Raw genomic sequence first — 23,292 nt, 5'->3', positions numbered from 1 at the left:
TAGATATTTTTTGGAGTTTTTAGAAGTAGCTAACCTCTAGAAAGTCTTCAGCAATACCAAGATAGTGCTGACAATGACAATACCTTATACTTTAGCAGCATTTTACAATTTCCACAGTGTTTTCTTGCCAACATATTTATAGCATTTGATCCTCAACACAGACCTGGAGGTAGCAATGTGGGTATTATTAACTGCATTAATAAATAATGAAAATGAGATTTAAAGAATTGTTACCTGCAGATAAGAAGTTTTGGCCTCAGAATGTGAAGTCACATCACCTGATTACCAATCCAGTATCCTTTTTCCACTGCCCCATGCGGTGGCCACATGTCAGACTACATTTATTTTTTTCTCTTAAAAACCGATATTGCTTTGCTAACAATATTACTATTAATGCATAATAGTAGGGCAGAAACTGTGGTGCAGAAAGAGACATGTAAAATAGCCCCATTTTACTACTCTACATTAGGTACTGTTATTAAAGTTCTTATCAGAACCAGTTTAAAAGGAGGCAGTTTCAAACAGGTAGTCATAGCCATGTCTCGGTGATATTCCAAGTATTTCTCACTTCTTGCACTCCGATAGACACTCTAAAGACGGACTATAAACCGCTTCAACAAGTGTACTTGATTAAGTCCATACATTTCTGCATAAGCACAGACAGACACCAGTAGTGTTCCACAAACTTGGCTTATGATCAGTGCAATTTTGTGATGACTCAGAATAGTCATCAAAGTGGTAGATTTTATTGGGTATGTTATTATTATTGTACTTGCTCTTTTGAGTATGGCAATGAAGGGATAGGCTTAATTTCTTAAAACGTGCACATGTGTGTGTGAGAGAGCGAGTGTGAATGTGTGCACGTGCGAGTGTATATGCAGGGGGAAGGAGGAGGAGGAACCTCACTAACCTTCCTAACCCTTAGTGAGAAGAAAGGAATATTAGATTTTGACCTTAATCTCAAAATCAGGTTTGAGAGTTTCTTACACTTGACTTTACACTGAGCCTCTAGCTCTGTTCTGTGTACTTCCTTGCTAATCATGTTAGAAAGGCAAATAGAACTAAATCATGATATTGTAGCAGGGAACCTTATCTGTCCCTACTCAGAGCTGTCCTATTGGAGGGCTGTGTTCCACGTCATGCCGGTCAGAGGGAGTGGAGAAAGGGTTTTCCCTGGAGCTGTGCAGAGGACGTAGATGACACGGGCTGATCCTTTCCTAGACCTGGTTCCTGGAGCAAATAGTGGGTGTGGGAATATACTAAGTGGGAATATGCAGTATGTCTACAACGTTTGAGGAATTTGAGGGCATTGCTTCTGGAAGTAGCTTTTACATATCATGCAATCAATCAAGTCTTAGGTACTAAAAAGAGAATTTCGTGCTGAACGCCTTCCCTGGGAAGACTAGTCTAATGTGTCCTGAATGTGCTTTGCAGTTACCTCAGGGATCCCAGGGCCACTTTAGATTCTCAGGAAGACCCTGGCGTGAATCACTTGTATGAGGCTGACGCAAGGTCTGGCTGGGTCCTGGAATCTGTAGATCTTATCTTGACCGGCTTTTAACCAGTGAAGCCTAATGAGCTTATAGATGTTAGTGGAGCCCAGAGGAAGAGGGTACAGCCCAAGGGGGACACAGGAAAAGAGACTAGACAGAGATGTACTAATCATCAGTGGTTTTATCTGGTCCTCTTCCCCAGTAAGTGCACTGACTATTTAGCTCTCTTTCCCTGTATGCTTTTCTCATCTCTTTTGGCTCTGTATCCTCCAGTTTGAGGATGGGGAAGTTAGGCATACCTATGCAATTTGCCTTTTTCTGGGAAGCTGAGTGGGATACACAAATGACTTTAATTTCTCTTGTTTTCTGTACATGACAGTCCACACTAACAGATATTAATTTTCCTAATTGGAAACAACATTATTAAAAAATGAAAGCACATCGAGTTTGTAAGACTCAAGTCTAGGCTTCCTGATTTTCAGGTGTACTGCTTGGAATGGCCTTTCTACTTCTTAGACTGAAAATATCTTTTCTTACTATATCAGTGGTTCAGAGCATGAGTTGTATATATTCCTATATCTTTGTGCTCTAGTACTGTGAATCCTGTTCCCTAAAACTTTTGTGATTTAATATGTCAGGATGGGATTTGAAAACTTTAAAAGCATGTGAGATCATGTCTGAGATCTGTTTTATTTTACTATGCTAACTTTAATTAATTTTTATTTACTTGCCTTTCAGAAATATGGGGATTAATAAGAGAAAAAAATGATGTATTTTTAATTATAAAATTATTTTATAAAATATGTAGATATATATGTATTCAGATAAGGCCATATAGCTTAGGGGATAAGGATCTTGATGTCCCTAGATTTAAAGCCAACTCCACAACTTAATAGCTGTGACTTTGGGCTTGTTACTTAAGTTCTCTTGGCCTTAGTTTCCTTATCTTTAAAATGAGGCTAATAATTCTTATGCTGGGGCAGTTGGGAAGATTAGATGAGGTTATACATGTAAAGCATCTGACATAAGGTAAACACTTAATAAAGATTAGCTACTTTTATTATTCTTAACCCGGGATTCCTGGAGTTCATAGATGTGCTTTAGGGGACCTTGGTTCCCAATAATTTTGTGAAGTTTTGTGTGCATGTACATTTTCCCAAGTAGATTGTAACTGGAATCGGAACCACTAGTGGTTCTTCCAGCAGGTGTCACCCTTCTCCTTCCCCCGAAGCTATCCACTTGCTTTGTACTGTTACCTGTATTTTGAGTTATATTTAAACTCAGCAGTAAAGTTATCTCTTAGAAGCATCGATGCAGGTGGGCAGGGCCACTGACTGTCTTAAAACATAAAAGAGAGGGAAAAAAAGAGAGCGAGCGAGAGAGAGAACAACAAAATGAGAATATGACAAGGAAAAGACAGAGGAGAGAAAAAAGAATTAATAGGAGTTATAATATATCATTAATAATTGCCTACATAACACAGAATACTTATCCCTTGCCTAAACCTCGTGTTTCTAGGCTACCTCTCCAACCACCAAAAAAGACCAATAAAAAATTATATTTATCAGTCAAAGCACTTGTGTCATAAATTTGCAATGTCATGTGTGAGATATCAGGATTAAGGTTCTGATATGGCTCATATGGAAACCTAAGCACAATATCTGGTCAATCTGCGTAAAGCACGCAGTCCCCTGGGCATTAGGGTTCAGTGAGAGACCTAACTCCCACAGTCAGTTATATTCAGATTCTAAGAAGATTTGCATTTGTTCTTATCATCTTATTCCTAATGAATTTCTTATTTAAATTTAAAAAATCCATCCAGAAGAAACAAGCAGTGTGGTACTGGGAATAATTGTGCATGAGTGAAAGGCTCAGGCTGCCTAAGAGTCACCATACTTCCTATTTTTCTGTTCTCCAAATCTGGTCACACTGTCTTGCAGGAGTTCCCCATGTTGTTGCTTCAGAAGTCTGGAAATGACCACTAAGTAGCCTCCATTCCTAAGGAATCGCCTAGGATGCCAGGGGAATAGCATGACTCTCTGAAGAAAATGAGAGACTCGTGCAAAAAAAAAAAAAAAAAAAAAAAAAAAATACAGTAACAGCTATAAAATAAGGATGTTGAACAAAGTTATCTCTAAAGTACTTTTCAATGTTTAAATAGTGATTTTTTTTAAAAAAAATCAATTTTATTATATAGTAATAACCAACAGAATGACAGTCTGCTAGGTAATAAAGCTTCTCAAAACAGTCACCCAGCTGAAAATAGGAAAATAAGGCCTATTTAAAGGATTTCATGGAGATCTGGCAAAACAAGGAAAATATTGTAATTCTACAGTTTAAGAAGTCCAGTTCATTTCAAAGGCTGTTGTGTGGGCGTTATGTCACGCTTTTATTCTTCTGATTCACCAAAAGGTCTCTTGTGTTTGAACAATAGCTGTGTCTCTAGTGAGTTCCCACTGTGGTCCTGATGGAATTGCCTTAGATTTAGTGGGGAAAAAATATCTCTTGTAATTCTCAAGATCCCATGCTCTGACCAGTGAATACCGAATCATAAATTAAATGAGAATAGAAATATAGGACCAAGACCCTAGTTTTCAGGAACATCTAAGCAAAACAGTATTAAATCAGTGAAAATGTATTGGGTGCCTACCCCTAAAGTGCAAAATTTTACGTTAGGTGCTATTTAGTATATAAAGATATAAGTGTCCAAATTAGTGATATAAGGAATAATTTCTTTAATAGTCAGCAGATGGCCCAGATGTATGTGGGCTTCTAAGGTTTTTTTTAGAAAAGCATGCTAAGGTTTCAGGAGGAGAGGCTTGAATGAGACAATGAAAGTTCCCTTGTGTAGAAGAGGGTCTCATAAGTGAGGTAATATTGTGTAGCTGGGGTTTGGGTCAGAGGAGATTATGATGGAATATGAATGCCAAATTGCACTGAGGTGAAAACATAAGTTTGGGTCAGAGGGGATTATGATGGAATATGAATGCCAAATTGCACCGAGGTGAAAACATACCTTTAGGTAGCTTAGCAACTAAACATCTTAAGAGAGTGTCCAAAGCAAACTTATTTTTTATATATTTCAGGTAGTAAAAATAGGATTATTAGAGAAGAAGCCTTTGGCAGTAGGAAGAAGCCTTCGTGCCTCATGATAAAAGTTTGAACAGGGAAGGATATGATAAAATTGGTATAGTTTTAATTTTAGGCATGAATCATTTGGTAGACTAGATGAGATAGTGTCTGTGGGCAAGGTTTATAAGAGAGAGATGATGGGAGTTGGAATAGGGTGGTTGCAAAGAGCAAGTAATAGATGGAATAAATATTTTGAAAGAAGAAATTAGAGGAGAAAAGAAAGTTAGTAGCATAGAGCTAGTTTTGGAGGGAAGATAAAATTCATTTACTAGGGAGTTGGAGTTGAAGAATCGTCATCATTAGCAGATGGAAAATGAATGCTTGCCATGTGAAAGGCATTGTATGGACTCCTGAAATACAAATGAGAAATGGTACCTACAATAAGGAATCTGTTATTCACTTGGTGGGAAAATAGGACAGACTTAGTTTTTTTAAAAAAAACAAAAGCATATAAGTTGATACTCTAAAAGATAATCCAGTTTTCAAATATGCTTGACTGAAAAATGACTTTTATGATTTTACTAGGTGCTTTGTTCTCTCTTATTTTACTTGGGCCATTTACACTGTATTCCTCAATCACTTCTACTCAAGAAAGTAAAGTCATGTGCCTGATCTCTTCTGATCTCAGAAGCTAAGCAGGGTTGGGCCTGGTTAGTACTTGGATGGGAGACCACCTAGGAATACCAGGTGCTGTAGGCATTAAAAAAAAAAAAAAAAAGTTGATTTAGGTGTCGAGTAAGAATTAAGTTAAAATAAGATTAAAACTGATAATCTACAAAATGAATAGTTCATAATCAAATCATTAAAAGTTTGTCATGAAACAATTTATTGCAAAACTATAATTTTTTTAAATTAAAGTGAATCCTTTAAGACTGAACTTTAATTTCATTTTTTTCAGAAACAAACGCTGTCTTCCTATCCTTTCTTTACCTTAACTTTTTCAACAGTAAGACAGATGCTAACTGTTTAGCTTCTATATTATGAAGATAACCTGAAACACCGGTATTGGAACTATAGGCTATTTTCAAAAACAAAAGCACTGATTGCTAGAATATTCCTTTAAGATTTCATTGTGATGTATTTCCAGGGTAAGAATGGTTCAAAAAGGCCTTGAGAAAATAAACGAGGAGTTTATTGCCCACACTTTATGCCTCCAGCAAAGAACCTTTTCCTGCAGCTTTCTTTGTTCTATATTTGATACTGAATGTAATTTAGCATGAGAAATTAGATCTATCTATTCAAAGGACTATAGTGGATATGAATATACTGTTTATCATTTATAAAGTAATCTAGTGGCACAGACTGTGAGGATATTGTTTATATTAACATTTCTCAAATGTTTTGATCTTGGGATTCCTTTATTCTCTTAAAAGATATTGAGACCCTAAAGAGCTCTTGCTTATGTGGGTCTACTAATATTTACCATATTAGCTATAAAAACTGAGAAATTTTAAAAATATTTATCGATTCATTTTTTAAAACTCATGGCATAGTAAAATAAATAGAGCATTTTTATGAAAAATAACTAGTTTTCTAAACAAAGAACATTTGGTTCTCACAACATTGGTTTATATTTTGTCAAATCGCTTTAATATTTGGTTTAATAGGAGGAGACTGGATTCTCATATTTGTATCTGTCTTCAGTCTGCTGCAGCATGTTGTTTTGACTGAAGTATATGAAGAAAAAAATGATAGTTTTGACCTAAAAGACCCTCTGAAAGGACCTTGGGGAGCCCCCCTCACCAGGGTCCAGTGGACCACACTTTGACAACCACTGGTTTACCGGAATGTTCAATATATTGTCACTAAATTGTCAAAAGTATTCATGCCCTTAAAACTCTAGGCATATGTTTCCTGGAATTGGATTGATGTTTAAAATCATGAGTTACACTAGTAGTTATAGTAATGTTCTTCTGGGGTGCCTGCTGAGGTCACTATCTTTGCTTCTCTTCCTTTAGGTGACTTAGTGATTCTCGATGGCGCTCCCACTGCTGGCTGGCTGCAGGGCCGAAGCTGCTGGGGCGCCCGGGGCTTCTTCCCATCCTCCTGTGTTCGGGAGCTCTGCCTCTCCTCACAAAGCCGGCAGTGGCACTCACAGAGTGCCCTGCTCCAGATCCCAGACTATTCAATGGGACAAGCCCGGGCACTGATGGGGCTTTCTGCCCAGCTGGATGAGGAGCTGGACTTCAGAGAAGGGGATGTGATTACCATTATCGGAGTTCCTGAACCAGGCTGGTTTGAAGGGGAACTCGAGGGTCGAAGAGGCATTTTTCCAGAAGGTTTTGTAGAGCTTTTGGGGCCCTTGAGGACTGTGGACGTGTCGGTAAGTTCTGGAAACCGCGATGACTGCGTTATTAATGGTGAAGTAGATACCCCTACAGGAGAGGAAGAAAGGGGACCAGAAGAGGAGGACGAGCAGCCAGGGACCTACGGCATTGCCCTCTATAGATTCCAAGCCCTGGAGCCGAATGAGCTGGATTTTGAGGTCGGTGATAAAATCCGGATTCTGGGGACCCTGGAAGATGGCTGGCTAGAAGGATCACTGAAGGGCAGGACAGGCATCTTTCCTTACCGGTTCGTAAAGTTATGTCCTACAACAAGAGTAGAAGAAACCGTGGAACCGCCACAGGAAAGCAGCCCTACCGTGGTCCCTGAAACGTCTTTGAATGGCTCAGAGGACTCCTTAGGAGCGGAGGAAAAAGGACATGAATCTGCAGAGTACACAGCAGAGAAGTCCAACTGTGTTATTTCTGAAACATCCGCTTCTCCCCCAGATCGTCTGACCTCTGAGAATGAAGTGAACAAAATCTCTCATCTGTCTGAGGGCACCCCTGGGGGGTCCCCACAAAGCCAAGGCGCAGGGTGCAAACAGCCTCTTGCCAATGACTCTTCCACAAAGGACCCTTCAGAGGTAGTCAGTGGCGTTTCCTCCCAACTTCACGTACTTTTTCATCCTCAATTGCAGAAAAACCACAATTGTTCTAGAGCAGGAGGGAGCCACCCAAGCTCAGAGCACTTCTCTGACCTTGTCCCTCTAGAAGCAAGGACTAGAGACTATTCTAGCCTACCTTCCAGAAGAATGTGCTCGCAGCCGAAAACCCTTAAGAAGCCAGTGTCTCCTCTTCACAGCAGCCTTTCTCTTTCAGCCTCTCAGGGGGTCAGACCTAGCCAGTGGAGCCCTCAGCTCCAGGGCTGGGCAAGGTATGCTAAAAAACACCACACGCCCAAAGAAAAAAATGCCGCCTGCTTTTGTTCTGCATCAGAGAGATCAGAGATGAAGCCTGGTCTGCAAGACAAGGCGCCCGCCATGGAAGCAGTGGCGTTCCCACAGGGAGAGGGCAGCAGTGACCTGGATTCGAAGTTGACACAACAGCTGATGGAATTTGAGAAGAGCTTGTCAGGGCCTGGCACAGAACCAGATAGAATTTTGCGCCACTTTTCAATCATGGACTTTAGCTCCGAGAAGGATATCGTCAGAGGTTCCTCAAAGCTAATCAGTCAGCAGGAGCTGCCTGAGAGGAGAAAGGCCCTGAGGCCACCGCCACCCCGTCCCTGTACTTCAGCATCCACTTCTCCCCACTTGCTGGTGGACCAGAAGCTGAAACCCGAACCACCGTTGGCAGTACGGCCCTCTCGCCCAGCCCCGCTGCCTCCCTCGGCACAGCAGAGGATGAACGTGGTGCCCCCTAAGCTCCTAACCTGTGACCATCCTAGCTGTGAGACACTAGAAAAGGAGGCCCCTGAGAGTGTGGACAAGACTTTGGACCAAACTTCCCAGTGTCCCTTAGTATTGGTGAGGATTCAGGAAATGGAACAGGACTTGGATATGTATAGCCGAGCTCAAGAAGAGCTAAGCTTAATGCTAGAGGAGAAGCAAGAGGAATCCTTAAGGGCAGAGACCCTTGAGAATCTTGAGTTCTACGAGAGTAACATCGAGAGTTTGAATATGGAACTCCAGCAACTTAGAGGTAAGTGATGAATTAATATATATTTGTTTCTTGATACTCATAAGTCCAGGTAATAGCCTACTCATGTTTTTTAGGGATGTGTTACCATCTTTGATTGACAATTAGAGAATGGTTTGCTTTTTCGTTACCTAATTTCTTGTTCTGTCGCCACAATTAGACTGCTCTGTCTCGATATGTCCTATGACTACTGTGGCCTCCTGACTTTGTTTACAGCTCAGATAAAGAATCTTAAGCCTTAATGACATTCATACCTTCTATACTACTGTGCAGTCGTGCAGATGGGAAGTCTCCAGATATAACTTTCTTTAACCAGGCTAAAGACTGAAGACATCTAGGCTAAAACGCATGAGAAAACTGCATCTTGTGTCTTTGTGGTCCAGGGATTAGGTCTTAATAATAATAATAATAATAATAATAATAATAATAATAGTAGTAGTAGTAGTAGTAGTAGTAGTAGTAGTGGTAGTAGTAGTAGTAATAAAAACAATAACAACTAACATTTATTAACTTCTTAATAACCATTTGTTATCATTTGTTTACACAAATCTTCACAGCCACCTTGAAGGTACCGGATCATTCATATGGCTACTTTACAATGAGGAAACTAAGACTTGTAAAGATTAAGTAACTTGCCAAGGGAGCAAGGATTTGAGCTCATGTTTTTAACTACTTTGGTTTACTACTTCCCACTTTGCACATTCAAAAATTCAAATGCCGTCCCTTAATTTGGGGGCAACCAGCCTCTGGAGACTTCCCTCGTATTCACCAGGCTACCAGGAGAAATAGTTTCCAAAGTAGGAAGAGAAAGAGAGTGAGACAGCAGCAGTTGGTCCAGGGCCCAAGGCGAACATGACTGCACGCCACTTCGGCATGTGTGCCAGAGAGCTCTGAACCTACATGTCATCAGCAAATTGAATAATAAAAAGTAATGGGTCTAGAAATTGCAGGATACTAATAAGACACAAAAGCAGGAGAGTGGTGGCCCAGAAAGATTGGATCAAGATAGCAGACCAAGTACACATTCTCATTCCCTTTGTCCTTTAGATCTATAAAAGTGAATACACACACACACACACACACACACACACACACACACACACACACACACACATATATACATACACATCTACATATGTGTGTATGTGTGTGTACATATGTGTGTGTGTGTGTGTGTATAAATATAAAACATGATACAAAATTCCCAAAAGAAAGTATTATCAGAAAGCTGGAAATTGAGTAATTTTCTTAAAGATGAAAGCAGATGGTATAAGATAAAGACAGGAAACCTCTATCTAAAATATGCTCAGGAGAGGACTGCTGTGTATGTGGGCACGGTTCTGAGGGAACTCCAGACTCAGAGGCATGGAAGTAGGAGGGAGTCCTAGAGCAAGTTCAGTGTGATGAATTAGGGAACAGCCAGGCTGCCTAGGCCCCTGGGTCACTTGTGCTAAACGGGAGCAGCAGCATTTGCCCTCACGGTAGAACAAAAGTTTCTCAAATTCCAGGTAGCAAGAATTTCTCAATAATGATACTTTTTAGAATTATAATGTTCCACAGAAATGTTATGTCTTCTATCATGCAGTGTTTTTGTTTGTTTTGAATTTTTATAAGAGTTTATTTGAACCAAACTGATGACATATATGCAAGGGAGCAAAATCTCAAATGCTCCCACCATGCGGTGTTTTTAAATGGATGTGTGGATTAATGGACTGGTACAAAGTGATGAAACTGGTATTCTTTTTTATTCGACTGATCTTTTATTTCAGGACTAACTTAATGATTCAGTCAGTGTTCTTACTATGTATTTCTTAATTCTAAAAGTTTAATACCGTGAAAGACCTACCGTAGGTAGGTAGAGTTTTAATCAGGAAGGCTTTATTTAAATATGCCAGGTACAGCTTTGGCTATGTTAATGTTGACTTGATTGATTGTCAGTAGGTGTGTTTTTATATGAATTGCTAATATGGTGAAATTACTTATTCCTTGCAGTCACTGACAGTGCCTCTTAAGGTCATCTTTTTCTGTCTTCGTAAAAAGTATATCCAACAATACAAACAGTCCCTTGAAAGAGGAAGAAATTAATCAGTTTAAGCACAGGCTTTATTCCTCCAATCCAGTCTTGTACAATTTCTAATCTTGACATTTAAAGCCTGAGATTTAAAGGACTTTCAATACAGCACTTACCTAATTCAGATTGATATTATTTTAGTTGTTTCTTTGCCACCCCATGAAAATGTCAAGCCTACTGAGAAAACAGATACTGTGTATTAGTCAGTGTATCATTTCTCAGTGTAGAACAGGCCGGGTATAGTGTTCTGCAGACAGTAGACTCATTAAGTATTGGATGAATTGAATTTAGTTTAACCGAATGAAATTGAATTGAAGTTGCCTTTCCTATATCCTTGAACTTTCAAAGATATCCTACCTCTATTGTTAATTTGAACTTGGACTACTGGGGGCCTGGGGACTGTCAGTGCAGAGATGTCAGTGAGACACAGTTAATGGGTAGCAAAATAGTCCACTTCTGTTCCTTATTCTTCATTCTTCTTTGTTTTCTTCTTCATGTGTGGGCAAATGCCTAGCTATATTTATCTCAATGTAGGCATTTAATAGGAGTTTGAGAAATTAGAAGAAAATATAATTAAGAGGCACTTCTAATTTCGAGACTTAAGTATAAGTGTGAATCTATTTGGATCAACAGGGGATATATTGAATTAATTAAATTTAAGTATGGAATGATATACAGATTTCTATGTATATCATTTAGTTCACACCTAAATATAAATAGCATTTATACTGTTCTTCATATTTCTCCTTCTTAAGACTCTTAATTATGAAGTAATGAGGACTCATTTCCTAAAAGCTCTATTTTTTTTTTTTTCAAATCTGATATTACCTTTTATAGTTTCTTGTATCCTGCAGGTATCTTTCAGCTTGTTTTTTAATTTTCTTTACATATGGTAAGTGTAGTTGTCTTATAGTCTGTGTGTGATAACTCCAAGATATTAAGTCTTAGTGCGACTATTTTTGATGTTACATTGTCCTTATTATTTTGATGTTACATAGTCCTTATTAGTGTTCTAGATCTCCTGTGTGTCTGGTTATCTTTTACTGTGTGCTAGTCATAGTATTTGAAAAATTTTAAGACCTGCAGGAAAGCACTCGACTCCAGAGAGAATTTGCATTTGTTTCTGTCAGTTGTTTGTGGTCAGCTGTTTCCATATTCCTAAAGAATAGTAAGCTTTGGGATTCAAGAATAAGAAATAAGAATTCCCAGTAATTCCTAAATTATAAATTATTTTGTATTTTTTAAAAAAACCTTTTATTTATATATTCTTAAATAATTATACTTCTTATCATAATAATCAACAGTGAATAATTTTCCTGTTAGGATTATACTAAAAGTTTCAGAGATTTTATGTATGTATGTATGTATATATATGAGAATTATATATGAAATAAATGCATAGTTTATTATTATTATGAATCAAAATATTGTGACAGAGATTATACATTTTAATGGCATGTAAGTGTGCTCTACCTTATAATAGAATTTTTAAATGTTTTTTACTTTTTATTTAAAATAGTTTTAGGTTTATAGAAAAGTTGCCAAAATAGTAGAGTTCCCATACAGTCTTCACTCAGCTTCCCCAACCCTAACTTCTTACATAACTATAAAATATTTATCAAAATCAGAAAATTAACATAATAGACATTTGATAATATAAAACATTTAAAAGAAGGAAACATTAACACAAAATAATTGTTAAAAGGTTTCCATTTTGCATGGATATTGATCAAATTATTCAGAATGTATCCAAAAGCATTTCAGGTAAGGCAGTTCGTATGCATGTTGCTTCATGTGAGTTCATTTTCTTTTTTAACAATGAAAATATGTTGTGTATTTGCTCTGATTTTGGCTTTGCCATTGAAATTGATATTGTTTTTTGCTGACTCAAATTTTAGACAATAAATTTGTGACAATATTTACATCTTCTCTTTGCATTTATTCTGCTAAAATATTTACAAAAAGTGATAATATACAGCAAATAATAAACACTGGAAAACACTGAGTAAACATTTGTGAGTAAAATTCAAATAATGGAACATTAGTCTCTCTGAGCAAGATTTAACAATACTACACAAAATCATGTGTCAGAATTGCCAATTTAAGGACTTATTTTGCTTCTAAAGCTTGATATTTCTTGTACCATCATTTATAAGATTTGTATAAAATATACTGTGGAAATAGTTTATTAACACTTATTTTATTTGCAAGAATGTCTCACTGTTAACAGCACAGACAAAAACACACGTAACATAGCAACAGCTATAAGCAAAACTAACTGATTAGTTTTCGATTACTTCTCTCCTATGTACTTTTGTTCTGGTGAACCTTAATCTTTTACTTTGTCAGTCTTTTCCGCTCTTGCTTTCAACTTAACATTGGAGGATTCCTTTAAACTAGTAATGTCTCTATATTTACTGTTAGGCTTTATTCTCTCAGGAGTATTAGTAATATTTTCTTCTGGTTTCCAAATTTCTCAGCTGATTTTTCTTAGGATTCAGAAGGACATATAAATTTTCCTAGAAATTCTGGGAAGGAATTCCCACATGCAAACACTAGTCATTCTCAGTTCGGTTCCACCTTAAACTGATTTCAAGGCTTAAAGTAGTACCTCAAACAACCAAAGACCCTAGCTATAATTTTGTAAGAGGGCTGGTCCAATTCTGATTCACCCTCAGGAGTCCTTTGGAATCTTAGCTTATTACATAAAAGATCTCCTTTTAGACTCTTCACCTTGCAATTCTGGCTTTGAGTTTTGGGCCCGTTCGCCCCAGATGGCCATTGAAATGAAAGTTCCATTGTCTGAGACTGACAGGCACCCTGGGGCAGTGCAGTTTCTGTGGTTATTTACCTCTTTGGGTTCTAGTTTTCCTTTTGGTTTTGGCCTGTACGATACCATCTTATTAGTGTGTTATTGGTTTTAAGATGTTTTTAATATTTTGTAAGCTCCCCCTCCCCCCCCACCCCCCACCACCGTGAGAAGGTTAGTCCAAATAACCTAAAATTCGATTAGTAGAAATAGAAAGTCCAGTACTAGTAGTTTTAAATAAGTCAGGGTTCGGCTTTGACTGAGAATTATGTTTTAAATTTGGAATTGTTATATAGGGTCAGGGTAGAATATTAGGAGGCATTTATGATTATAGTGTGTTGGGGAATGAAATGTCACTTTGTGGGCTTCAGGATGGTACTCAGGTCAACCACTCATTCATCCAGCAAATGATCATTGAGTTTTTACCATGTGCCAGGCACTGTGCTAAGGGCAGGGTATATACCGCAGTCATAAACATAGGTATGCTCTCTGCCCTCAAGAAGCTTATGGTCAAATGAGTTGCTTAATAAGTTAAGGTCCATATCTAAAACATACCTGCAAATCTGCTAAATAGTTTGACTTCCGAAGCAGTGGAAACTTTCATGATTGGTCCACAGACTTTCAGATTTCCTAGTACAAGTTACTTTTAGAAATCCTGAGTAGGACTGTATATTGCACTGAGAGAATCTCATTTTAACATATCATAGTCCTTTTCTATCTGTAGGAGAGATTCACATGCCTGAATCTGACAAATAGGGTCATTCATTCATTTCTTTACTTAGCAGATATTTTTTGAGTATATACTATGAGCCAGGCACTGGCTATACATTGATAAAAAGGACATAGTCATAAATAGTCATGGTATCATTCATACGTGTGTATATTTGAAACTCTAGTGATCATACTGATACTGACCTCTATATTTAATCACATTGTCTGTCATGCCGCCTTTGAATCATGCCATGGTTACTTCTGGTATGGGCCAGAAGAATTCCATTGTTCTAAATCAGTGGTTGGTAAACTATAGAGTGAGTCAGCCTTTTTTGTATGAGGAAACTTGCCCCTAAACTTCCCTCTTCCCTTTAAGGTAATGCCAAGAGGAAGATTGAACAGAGACTCTCAGGGTAATTTTAAATTTTAATTTGAAATGACTATTGCATATCAAATCAGAATATATTTTTCAGGAAAGTAACATTTTCAGCAAAATATTGAGTAGAATCTAAGGTCCACTAAAGAGAGCCATTTTAGATTAACAAGTTGGAGAATTACTGATATGGAACAATAAAACCTTTATACTAAAGTGATACATAATATTCTAGACAGATTTTTAAAATTTGAAAGTATGGTTTTTCTATGTACAGAAGCAAGTTGTTGTTCTGAAGACTCCGTGGAATGTTTCAGATATAAGAATTCTTCTCAAACTAGTAAAAGATAATAGAGTTACATAGCCAAATCATTTTCTCGTCTTTCAAGATAAAAGTGTATGATATATGACAAGATGCTCAACTTCACTAGCTATTAGGGGAAAGGCAAATCAAAACCACAATAAGAGCCTACCTCACACCTGTTAAAATGTCTTTTATCAACAAGACAAGCAATAACAAATGTTGGAGAGGTTGTGGGGAAAAGGGAACCCTCATACACTGCTGGTAGGAAAGTGAATTGGTACTAGGTACAGAGGAGAGAAGGAGCATTTAGGGGCATTATTTTATAAACTATGTAAATGTCTAACCAACGTACTATATACTCGAAAGTAATATAAACAAACAAACAAACAAACAAACAAATAAATAAATAAATAAATAACAGTCTAGAGGTTCCTCAAAAAATGAAAACTAGAATTACCATATGACCCAGCAATCTCTATTCTGGGTATCTACTCCCCCAAATCTGAAAACATATAAAGATATATTCATCCTTATGTTCATTGCAGCATTATTCACAGTGGCCAAGACTTGGAAGCAACCAAAGTGTCCTTTGATAGACGATTGGATAAAGATGACGTGCAACATATATATAATGGAATATTAGCCACAAGAAAGGATGAAATACTGCCATTTGCAACAGATGGATTAATTTTGAAAATATGCTAAGCGAAATAAGTCAGAAAAACCTGAAAACCGTATGATTTCACTCATGTGAAATGTAAAATTGAAAGCAACAAATGAACAAGGCAAACAAAAGCTCATAGACACAGACACGGTTTAGTGGTTACCAGAGAGAAAGGGGAGGGGAGAGGCAGAAAAGGGTAAAATATACGGTGACAGAAGGAGATTTGACTTTGGGTGGTGAACGCACATGATGTATTATAAAATTTTACACTGGAAACCTATATCATTTTATTAACCAATGTCATCCCAATAAACTTAATAAAATAAATATGAAAAAATTTTAAATTAAAACTATTATTAGAACCTGTTAGAAGTTTCTTTTTTTTTTAAATTCAGGCTCACATAAAACGTACCCTAGATAGGGTTATTAAAGCTCTAAGCTGAAGTAATTTTTTTCCATAGAAGTTAAAATGTTAATAAAATGTCATTACCAGGTGCAAGTTTGGAAAGGAAAGGATTAAACAAACCACTGTTGTGTAACTTTGACTGAAGAGACAACATCCATGATGAACCTATTATGTCTTTTTCCAGTCAAGATATTTACTGAATCCACTTTTTAAACCAGCCAGAATTGCAAAATGCAATTCATTCTTTAAGTAATTGGAAATCAGCATTGCAAATGGATTTTGATTGCTAGAAAAAAATATTAGCTTTTTCTTATTAGCAAAGCACAGCCAAAAATGAAGATGGAAGACAAATAAAATATGGACTTCGTAATGGGCCCTGGAAAAATAAATGAGGTTTTGTTAATTTCTTATTGACCGTGAAGAGAGTGTTTATATCACAATGAAAAGGACAGCTCTGTCACAACTGAAAAGTAAGTAGGAAGCATAAAGAAATGAGTATTGAATTAGGTCATTTTTTTCTCCCTAGCAACTTTTAAAAAAAGATTTTTAAAAATAAAAACTAAATATTAAATTTAAAAAAGATAAAAGTTCATGTAAAAGAAATAATCTTTCTGGTTTGTCAGTACATAAGAAAAAAGCAAGTATCCTCGACTATGTAACATCTGGTTCAGGGTGTTGCCTCAGTAAAAATTAGCTCAGTTACTTTTGATGGACTTTATCTTGGTATAAAACAGCAACAATAGTTAGAAGCCATTAGTAGTCTGTTAATTCAGGACAGAAACTAGTGTTCCTTTTAGGATAGATGGCTTAATGTATGTCAAGAAATGCAGCTTGGAATGGTTAACTTAGTTGTAGATAACCTGTGAATCACTAGTCTTTACGGTTTGTAGTGTGGCTTTGCAAACATTTCTTTACCCTGGGCTCCGGGCACAGGGGTGGATAGACTGGAATAGATCCAGGGACTTCAAGTATTGGTTTCAGTTTTCACTGAGGCTTTGCCGTATGTAAGTGAAAGCTTGCTAGCGTGGGACTACTCGGTCGCAAGCATTCATTCCACCGCGCCTCTGAGTGTGCCGCCTCCTTCTACCGTTCACTTTACCAGGTGTAATGAGACCCAAAAGACTAAAAACTCTGGGACAGTCATTTATTCAATAAATATTATTGAGCTCCTGCTGTATTCCAGGCAGTGTTCTGGAGTTACAGTGGAGATCTCTGCCCTCATGGCAAGAGAGAAACAAGAAGTCAGTAAAAATATGGGTATTATAAAATGCGAAAGAATCTGTGGAATCAGGGAAGACCTCGCTGAAAAGTGACATTTGAGTGAAGATCTGAATGATTGTAGGGAGCCAGCCAAGCCATTTGGGGGACTCTGGGGAATTGTTCCAGGCAAATAGGACAGCAAGTACAAGAGGGTACGTGGTATTAGGAATAACAAGGAGGCCAGGTCAGCTAGAGCAAAGGCATGGGCTTTGCAGCACACCATTTAAGGTATGACAAGAAGCCATGGCAAGGTTTTGAGCAGGGGTGATATGATCTGACTTACAGCTTTACAGAGTCATTCTGGCTGCAGTGTTGTGAATAGACAGAAAAGACACAAGAGCAGAGGCAGAGAAACCCATTAAGAGGCGACTGCAGTGATCCAGGCAAAAGATGATGGCAGCTTGGACCAGGATGGTAGACTAGAGATGATGAGAAGTGCTCCTAGGTATATTTTTAGTTAGAGCCAGTAGGACTTGCTGGTGGGTTAGCTATGAGATGTCGATGAAAAAGAAGAGTCAAGGGTGACCCTGAGGATGATCAGCCTCTAAGCTGTACTGCCCTCTGCCTAGTATCTAGTAAGTGCCCAATAAATGCTATAAACATCAACTCATTGAACATGTAAGTACCTACTGTGTACCCCATGTACAGAGCTGTGTTGAAGACTGGAAGGTGAGTTAGACACTGTCCTTGCCCTCAAGGAGCTTTTGGTATAATAAAAAGAGATAAGCAAGGGTAATACAGTCATTTGTCACATAACGTTTTGGTCAATGATGGACCACATATATGATGGTGGTCCATAAGATTATCATGGAGCTGAAAAATTCCTATCACCTAGTGACCACTGTAGCAGTTCATGTAAAAGAAATAACACTGTAGCAGTAAGCATTACTGTTTTGTGCTCATCTCAGTCTCTTGATAGTAATGTTATTGGCTTAGAAATGCCCGGGGGGTTATAACCTGGGCCCTGTGAGCTTCCCACAGACATGACCCCTTCCTAAACCAATGTCATGATTGGACAGACCCTTGTGGTTTTTATTAGGATTGCAAGATGCCCTTCAGCAATAACCTTTGTGGTTCTTATGATTGCAAGATGCCCTTCAGCAATAACCATTAGAAACTTTGAAGAAAAAAGGGTTATTACTTGCAGGCCCTGGAGGGTACAGAGCACACCAGTGGGCACCAGAGAAGTTGGAGGGGTGGGGCGGGGAAGAAGAGCATGGGCCTGAGGTTGAGGGTGGGGTCCTTAGGTTTCTACAGGTTCACTCTTTATTAGTGAATTTAAAACCTAGGAGTGGGAATTTAAAGTGCAGGAAGAGAAAAAAAAAAACAAGTGGCCCAAATGGTTACTTATCAAAGCAACCAAAATCCCTAAATCAAAGAAGCCTCAGTGGGGGAGGCGGCCTGGCTCTTTATCTAGTCATGTGGCTGACCCTGTGTTTATTGGTGATAGCCTTCCTTGAAGGACACTTCTTTGAAGTGGATGCCTCAGCAATCAAAGCTTAAGTCACTCATTTGCAAAATGCAATACAAAAAAGAATAGCCCACTGCCTGGGCTTCCACTACAAGTTACTGAGTGTTTCTGGTGATGCGCTGCCAGTCATATAAAAATATAGCACACACAATTGCAGTAATTACAGCAGTAGGCTTTTCCATCTAGGCGTGTAAGTGCACTCTGTTACCACAAGGCCGAAATCGCCTAATGACGCATTTCTCAGACTGTGTCCCTGTCGTTAAGCAGCACATAACTGTGAAGTAACATAGGTAAGATAAGAGAGGTATTTGCAGGGTGCTCTGGGAAACAGCAAGAACTCTCGGAATCACAAAATGTCATGGGGCAGAGTCTTACTTAGTAAGGAGGCTTGATCATCAGACTGGAGGAAGGACATGGGCGTGTTGGGGAGGAGAAACTTCCCTCTGCTCTCAAGGTTCTTTCAGCTGGTCTAATAATGAAATAGACATGAGACAGATTAGCTAGAGAAAATAACCAAATTTAATACATACATATGTATGGGAACCCTGCATACATGAGAGGGTCAGAGACAGAAAGGGAACATGGGTATGTAAGACATTCTGATCTAGGGATGATGTAAGGTGCCTTGGGGGCTTCAAGGGGTCCTTGAAGAATGATTAAGAAGAGCAGATGTTTAGTAAGTAGAAGTTTGTCCTGCTCTACCTACAGGTCAAAAGAGATTATCTCTGATAATCTCCCATTATGGGTAAGGCCCCAAATTCAAGTTCTTCCATGTAGTCAAGGAAGGAGCAGAAGTTTCTCCTGAGCCATATTTCTTTGCACACAGATTTATCACATGAAAATAGCAACCCATTCACAACTTTTGATTAGTTCTGGGTTATAGTAATATGGGGGTAAAGCTGAGGCAGTTTACATCTTTATGTAAACTCTATCTTTAATGCCCTAAAGGCAGCAGGACTTAGAAAAAGAGAAGGAGCTGAGAGGGGGAGCCCCATATTATAACTAGCTAGTCACTCTCCACTTATCCAAAGATTATTTCTTTTAGCTTCCCCAAACTTCTACTGTATCATTTTATAACTAGCATCTTTCTTACCTATAATTTATTCTCTCTTTTTATCTCTTCTTGTGGTTGGTTTACTAGGTGTGTCTTTTATCATGCTAGCTTTATCAATGATTTTAAGTTGCTAAAGGGAACTTTGTTCTCCATAACAGGTAGAGAAAGATTTATCTTTACTTGTAATCTTTACTTAGAAGTAAGTAAGAAAGACCGTAGAATTTTAGATTTAAAATGACAGAGAAACCATTAGCTTTTTCATCTCACATGTAAGAAAATTGATAGCCAGAGAAGTGAAACATATCTACAAACTGTTTATTAGGAGAAATCGAACTTCTAGAAGCTAGATTTCCTAATCCCTCATCTCATATGCTCTCTATTATACTCTCGTTCTGTATAACTCATGGCGAAAGCTATCCTCCCAAATGATGTTACCATCTTGTTGGTTTGGTGAACCAAAACACAATCTTTATTGGGTTTAGGCAATAGGTTTTAGATTATTGAGTTAGTCGGTATTGGACAGACTTTCTGTTACTGTGCTGGTCCAGGTGCTCGTTGTGGGTCGGTGGTAAGGAAAAAATGAGGGAATGGTGGAGGTGTGGCATACCTGCCTCTGTAATGATCCACCTCTGAATTAGAACATGACAGAGTTTGTTTACTTGGTTTAAGGGAAATTAATCTTTTAACTATATTTTGAGATAGTCTTCCTAGTCTAGTGCCATGAAGTCAAACAGATCTGGGTTCAAATTGTGACCCTTTGTGATCTTGGGCAGATTATTCAAACCCTCAGAGACTTCTTTATCTGTGCTAGAATAAGGATAATACAAGACCCTTCTTGCAGGGTAGTAAAGATCAAAGAAAATTTGTGTCAATCTCATAGCCCCAGCACATAACATACACTGACAGCATGGAAGTTGCTGCTGCTACTGCTGTTAGTTTGGAAGGTATGAGGGGACAGAACAAATAAACAAAAACACTTGGAATGAAAATCAGAAGATTTGGCAATCTAGAGGCTCATTTAGTAACTATCAGTAAAGAATCCAAAAGGTGTGTACAGTAACATAATTTGAGAAAAGAAAAGGAAGTTGAGAGGGACATGAAACGAGTTCTTGAAACAGAAGGAATTCAGGGATGTCATGGAAGCCAATTCCCTCATTTTATAGATGGGTTGATTAAGCCCAACGAAAATAAGTAGTTAGTTTACCCAAGAGTAAACATCTAATTATTGACGAAGCATATAACCCTGGTCTCCTCAGGATCCTTTTTATTATTTTATAAATAGAGATTAGATAAAAGTTCAGGGAATCATTCCTGGACATCAGATAGATGATCAGAGAGCTAAAAGAGTAATCTTATTAAAGACTGTCACTTAGCATATTACTCTCCTACTCAGAAGCCTTCAATGGTATTTCATTATCCACTGAATGAAAAAAAAAAAAAAGGTCCCTTGGGATCTGTCCCAATCTACTCCTCCAGACTTGTTTCATATTACTTTTTCCACATATTATATCCTTCAAACTGTTCCCCATGTTCTAGTTCTCCATATGTAGAAAGTCTATGGACATCCTGCTTATGCTCGAAGGTACTGGTCAAACACCACTACTTACATGAACCTTCTAATTGGCCCACCAGGGACTTTGCTTTGTCACCTTTGTCATAACTTCTCACACTCGGTCTTACTCTAAAGTACGTGTTGCTCCTGCATTGTAAGAGGCAAGAACTAACGTGGTCAACTTTTTCTCTTCTGCAGTGCCTCATGCGTAACAGATATCTAGTGTTTGTTGAATGCAAATAGGTATTTTTATACCCACCTTTCTGATTTCTAGCCTCATTCTCCATCCAGAGTTCCTAAATATGCGATATGAATTAGATGGAAAAGAGATTTGAGAAATGATTTTGATGCTTCTCTGGCATGACAGGTATCAAGGAAACTATGAGCACATATAACTGGATTCCTCTGGAGAAAAGTTTTACCCTATAAAATTACCCATACATCAGATCAGAGTAAAAGAAAGTACTTTTTCTTCCTTCAGTGGGACATCCAACATGTCCGTAGGCAAGAGCTTGAACAGCTCGTGGTTTCAGTGTACACTACCTGGTAACTTGAATCCCATAAAAGCCGGGCTCTCAAAGGAGGAAAGGTTCTGCCTCTGACTAAAGGGGAGGGAGTCCCAAAGAGTTTCAGATGTCCGAGGATTAGAAAGCTGAACTGGGGGGATGGGGCAATAGAGGTCCAGTTTGAGCTGCACATGAAAGCATTTATTTCTACCCCTGGTTGATTACTAAAGAATTAAAGAGGCAGATGAGACTGATATGTGACCTTACTTTAGGCTTTTAAAGGCGGCTGTTTCCCCCACTGCTTTTTCTCTAAAAACTTTAGAACCGCAGAATGCTTCTAACTACCTTCAGCTCATGAAGCAGCCAAGCCAGTTTGACCAGCATGAGGGAAACACCAAACTGCCAACTCCAATCACATGAACACTAGTTACTAATTATCTTCTGGCCTCTGTGGGGAAAGATATAGCTGCTCACTGATTGGATCCTGAGGTTGAAATAACTCCACAGATCTCCACGCTCCAACCGGAGCAGCAAGAAGTGACTCAGATGCTTTGAGAGACATTTTAAGGACAGAGACAGCCTTAGGCTAAACTGTACCTGTCCACATTTCAGCCCAACCCAGGCCCATGGAAGAGAGAAGTAAATCTTGTGTCTTTAAGCACACTGAACATGTGTGAAACCCACGAGATCAGAAAAGAGAAATGGAAAAGAAAGGGCACTGAGGCTCCAGCTCCAGCTGGGAATACGAAGATTGCAGGAGTCTACAGAAAAGGGACCTTACAATGCTGGATGGACTTTACAGAGAAGATGACTTGGATTCCGGGTACCGGACCACAAGGCAGAATCGGCCCTTCAGAAAAAGGCATTGTGGATACTGGCATTTTGAGCAGAGTGAACCAAGCGATATGGACCACGATGAAGTGGAGGAAAGTGGAAAGGACTGTTTGTACCACAGAAGCGGGACTCAAGACTGTGATGGTAATAGGAATTCAGAAAATACAGGTTATGGGAACCCATGTTCTGGGACTAAGGATAATTGGCTTACAGGAAGCCCAGATGTAACCTGGAAAGCCGGAGGATATGGAGAGACAGATGGATACGTGGATTGTAAGAATCTGAATTATAATCTCGAGGACTCTAAAGAAACTGAACAATGGACTGGCTACAGGGGTTTGGATGATTCTGTGGGGAATTTTGGTCAACCTCAAAACTGGCATATGAACCACAGGAATTTTAATTATAATGTTGAGGACTGTAAAGAAACTAATATTTATTATAGAGACCTCAACAATTCATATCATGTTCCTGGGAATTGTACTAATGGTCAGTCTGTGAATTTTAATGGTGTCGATGAAGGTAAAGAATTTGTCGAATACTCTGAAGAGGACAGGAATATTTATCAAAATGATAAAATCTGTTCCAAAGCAAAGACTCATGCCATAGATCAGAATAATTTTGACAGAGAAAATAAAGTCTATGATGCTTTATTTGCAAATTGTGAGTATAAACTTCAGAATCATA

General features: G+C 38.4%; 2 protein-coding genes across 4 annotated transcripts in view; both read left to right on the top strand.

Moving 5' to 3' along the window:
• DNMBP (dynamin binding protein) overlaps positions 1-23,292 on the top strand; it is a 64,331-nt gene that overhangs the window by 3,598 nt on the left and 37,441 nt on the right. For all 3 annotated transcript variants that reach the window (XM_011378830.2, XM_011378829.2, XM_011378828.2), the window contains exon 3: positions 6,584-8,593. In XM_011378830.2, the coding sequence (XP_011377132.1) occupies positions 6,584-8,593 (2,010 nt within the window). The remainder of the gene's footprint in view (positions 1-6,583; positions 8,594-23,292) is intronic.
• LOC111731066 overlaps positions 22,250-23,292 on the top strand; it is a 9,421-nt gene continuing 8,378 nt past the window's right edge. Inside the window, 1 exon segment of the mRNA XM_023522554.1 lies at positions 22,250-23,292. Within this exon segment, the coding sequence (XP_023378322.1) occupies positions 22,473-23,292 (820 nt within the window). The 5' untranslated portion in view covers positions 22,250-22,472.

Source organism: Pteropus vampyrus, unplaced genomic scaffold (genome assembly GCF_000151845.1).
Source record: "Pteropus vampyrus isolate Shadow unplaced genomic scaffold, Pvam_2.0 Scaffold348, whole genome shotgun sequence".
Taxonomy (NCBI): Eukaryota; Metazoa; Chordata; class Mammalia; order Chiroptera; family Pteropodidae; genus Pteropus; species Pteropus vampyrus.
This window is presented reverse-complemented; position numbering and strand designations above follow the sequence as displayed.